Source organism: Austrofundulus limnaeus, unplaced genomic scaffold (assembly GCF_001266775.1).
Source record: "Austrofundulus limnaeus strain Quisiro unplaced genomic scaffold, Austrofundulus_limnaeus-1.0 Scaffold30, whole genome shotgun sequence".
Lineage (NCBI taxonomy): Eukaryota > Metazoa > Chordata > Actinopteri > Cyprinodontiformes > Rivulidae > Austrofundulus > Austrofundulus limnaeus.
In genome coordinates, this window is record NW_013952432.1 from 3210468 (window position 1) to 3214804 (window position 4337).

Genomic DNA, 4337 nt, shown 5'->3' on the forward strand with positions numbered 1-4337 from the left:
GCATTGGCCATGTTGTCAATGGAGAAAAGACTAGTCACAGAGATGACTGACTTTAACAAGAATGTAATTGAGAAATTTGCAGGGCAGAAGGAAAGGAGGGCAAAATTCATGTTCAAATAGTGCTATTTAAGATTTGTTTTGTTTGTTTTTCATTTGTTTGTTTGTGTGCGCCCCCCTCAGTTTTTTTAGCACCAGCCGCCACTGACGTAAACCTTAGCCGCCGGGTAAAAAATATAAGTCGTAATGTCCTGATGCATCTCAGTAATCCAGGTAGATAAAAATCAAAAAGAAAAAATAACTAGGTCCTCTGGATGGGTTTAGGAAAAAACAAGGGGACTTTGAGCCCCGCCTGCATTTACTACATACACATAACACGACACCTAAGAACCACAACATCCTGTATCATCGAATACAAAAAGTCACAGAAAACACATTTTTATAAGAAACCTTGCTTAAAATATGATTTTACCCATTTTGTCACAAATGACTTACTTTCTTTACAACTTGGCTCAGCCAAAGTGCAACAGGAAGTGACATCATAGGGGAACATTTTAAGAAAAAGAAATCTGTAATCTTTGTTTATTGAAATAATAGTATTTGAACTCTGACTCGTCTTCATCTTTCTCTGATAGTGACTCAAAATAACCTAAAGAAACATCACTACTACAGTGTGTGTCGTTAGCCATTTTATCAATGCTTTGTTCCATGCAGGCATTCCCCTTTGACATCACTTCCTGTTTCTTCACATGCAAATATCTCAACAACTGTTCATCTCTGCAGCGAGAAATTATTYTTGCAATATGTTAATATTGTTATCTTTCCAATAATGCCTTWATATTTATAAAAAWAAYCATGTCACAGGCACTTTAAAGCTTTTAATGGCCTTGCCCCGCCCTATCTGTCTGAGTTCTACATCCTTACATCCCCTCTCGTTTCCTCAGGTCTTAAAACCCATCTCTTCTCTCTGGCCATTGAACACCATTTGTAATGTTAAATTGTTTTTATTCAATTTTTGACTGATTTAATGTTTTATTATGTGTACAGCCCTTTGGTCCTGTGGGTGTTTAAAGCTGGGTTAAAGAAGACAAAAATACTTACATTTTGATGAGTAAAACATTTATAATTTGTGGGAATAAGAAGAACTTTTAACATTTAAGGAGGACTTACCGTTGGGAATACTGACTGACTTGTCAATAATGTCACTTGCGTTGTCATGAACAGACACGATGATCTCAAACGTAGCTACCAGTTCTCTGTTGATTGGGTTACGCACAAAAACTGCACCTGGAAATTCACCAAAACGTGTATTTTTTTAACCTTTTTTTAAATGCACAAAATATACATCCTTAACTACTGTGATATCAGAGTATTAGCCGTGTTCCCATCAAAGTTTTTTATGCGCATTTTGAAGCATCGCATTAGAAAAGGTGAATGGAAATGGCACGATTCGGAAAAAACTTCCTCTAATTTGCAAAAATGCTTCTACGCTCGCTTGAGGTGTTTTTTTTAAGAGTTTATGCTCGAAAGGAGAGGTGGAAACACATTTGCTGAATAAGTTCTGACGTAGCGAAAATTTACCTCACATGGTTGATCCCGCTGTCTGTCTGGTAATGGACCGGTGTTACACCATATTTTGTGACCGTCTTATATTGTGACCAGAGGGGGCGCTGTTACGTTTATACAACAGAACTTGGCCGAAATTGGCCACAAAGAAGAATATGATACGCCAAAAGTGTAAGCCAGAAGTCACAAAATATGACAACTGTTGTCATTTATTGTGACTTCACTGCAGCTTGGTAAAAAGTAAAAATATTTATTCATAAACTGATTCTACTCATTGTTTGCATCCTCTAATATCTGAAAAATAACATTTGATCATTGGTGACTGTTATTAAATTAGTACAGGGTCACATACAGTAACATGTTGTCATATACTGTGACTTCACTTTAGCTAAAGAAATAGTAAAAATATTTATTCATAAGTTGATTCTACTAAATGTTTACATCCCCTAATGTCAGAAAAATAACTTCTGATCACTGGCATGCTGACTATTCCTACTACTATTATTACTACTATACATGATAATGGCTATCATCTTATGTGTCCCTGTTCTAATTTAATAACAGTCACCATGTCAGTGATCAAAAGTTATTTTTCTGACACTAGAGGATGTAAACAATTAGTAGAAACAGTTTTTGCATAAAAATCTTTGCTATTTCCTTAGCTACAGTGAAGTCGCTATATATGACAAGCTGTCWTATATTGTGACCATGTAAAATAAGTTTAGTTGTTTTCTTCGTTTGTCTTCAGCCTCTGGCTTTTTGGCGTATCATATTCTTCTTTGTGGCCATGTTCGACCAAGTTCTGTTCTAGAAACACAACAGCGCCCCCTCTGGTCACAGTATATGACGGTCACAAAATATGGTGTAACACCGGTACCAGAGCGACTGCAGCAGGACCCTCCTCCCGCTGTTCTCAGTTATTCCCGTAACGTGAAGAGAATTGTATTTCTTTCTCTACATCACCAGAACTAGCTGATATGACAGAATAATTACAACTTTCCCGATAGTAGCAACACGTTCCTGATAACTTCCCTCCATTGTCCTGAGATCCCTGCGAGTTTGCGACTTCTACTTCCTGTTTACTACAGCCATGCGTCTGATGTAATTACACTTTGCATAGCCTGGTTGATTCGCTTCAAGCTATTTAATGGAAACACGCCTGATTCGCATTTCTTCTTTTTGCGAAATTTTAAAAATTTGCTCAAAACTTGTATTAAAACTGGATGGAAACACGGTTATTAATCCAGGTCTTACCTGTGTGTAAATCGATGCCAAAGGATTCCTGTAGGCCAGCTACTGGGTTGTTCCCATCATCCTTTGCCTCCACAGAGATGATGTAATACTCAAGTCGTGGGTTTAGATCGGGGTCTTCGGCTGTAAGCGTGGCCACCACCACGCCAGGCGGGGTCGACTCGTTCACGTTGATCATGGTCACAGGTTCTAGGAAACGTGGTCGCGAGTCGTTGACGTCGTCCAGGATGACCGTCAGGGTGGCCGTGCCCGACAGAGGCGGGGTACCGCGGTCGATGGCCATCACCACGAGGCGGTAGGAGGCGCGCTCCTCCCTGTCCAGCGTGACGTTGCCCACCAGGACCGCTCCGGACAGCGAGTCGACCACGAAGCGGTCCTGAGCCCCGCTTTCTAACCGATACATCAGCCAGCCGTTGGCGCCGGAGTCGGCATCGGTAGCGGACAGCTGAGTCACCACCACACCTGGAATTGATGGAGACACGCATGAATTGGGTCTTCGGGATKTAATCGGAGAAACCAAAGTAAAGCACGCACCAGTGGGGCTGTTCTCTGGGAGGTGGACGCTGAAACTGGGTGGGTTGAAGATAGGAGGGTTGTCGTTCTGGTCCAGAATGGTGATCGTGAGGGGGACGCTGTTGTTTAACTTTCCGATGTCCTCCCCGACTACAGTCAGCTCCACCCGAGGATCCTGAAACGCCTCCCGGTCCAGCTTTGCTCCCTGACGCACCAGGATGACACCTGGAGGGAGGAGCTAAGACTTACACCTTTCCTTAATTGTCTTCTTTGGTGACTCTGTAAGAAAAACAGTGTTACCGGTGTTGGGGTCGACAGTGAAGAGGTCCACCCGTGCACCCAGGAGCCGGTACGTCACCACGGCATTAATCCCGATGTCCTTGTCCTCAGCCAGAATCGGCCCGTTCAGAATGGTTACGATGCTGCCTGAAGAACGGGCAAAGGTTGGACAACAAATATCTTGATCAGCCGACACTCAGCCGTTTGTATTGTGYGGAGTTTTATTTCGGTCATTTTTAACACAACACTGAAAACGACAGAATTAAGACAGAACATTGATCAAAAACAATCTTTGGATTCCCGTCAATGACAAGAACAGAAGGTACCTAATACGTTATTTTGTAAATTGAAAATTTTGAAATTCTATGATTTGACTGACTACAATATTTTACTGTTTATGTACAAGGCTCATAAAAACTTATTACCTTCCAACATTCAGGTAAACTTTGTTAAGAGACACAGTTGTTATTATCTGAAGGGGATGGAAATGTTTGTGAAGCCATATTTTCATACTTGCTTGAAAGAAAGATGTACTTTTAATCCAGGGTAAAGGATTATGGAGGATGATCTTAAAATGCTAGATCAGAGGAGCCCAAAGTGTGGCCCGCGGGCCAAAATTGGCCCGCCAAGCCATTTGATTTGGCCCACCAACAGTTGCCAAAGTTACAAGGTTGTAACCTGTTATCCTATGTAGAAACACAGTGTTTCCATTGGTCAAATGACTTTATAAA

General features: G+C 41.4%; 1 protein-coding gene across 1 annotated transcript in view; it reads right to left on the reverse strand.

Annotated features, from left to right (window-relative positions):
* The window catches only part of cdh23 (cadherin-related 23), a gene marked incomplete at its 5' end in the record, with an annotated part of 152643 nt that overhangs the window by 17851 nt on the left and 130455 nt on the right, over positions 1-4337 (reverse strand). The window contains 4 exon segments of the mRNA XM_014005461.1: positions 1168-1284; positions 2818-3276; positions 3349-3552; positions 3628-3753. Of these exon segments, the coding sequence (XP_013860915.1) occupies positions 1168-1284; positions 2818-3276; positions 3349-3552; positions 3628-3753 (906 nt within the window).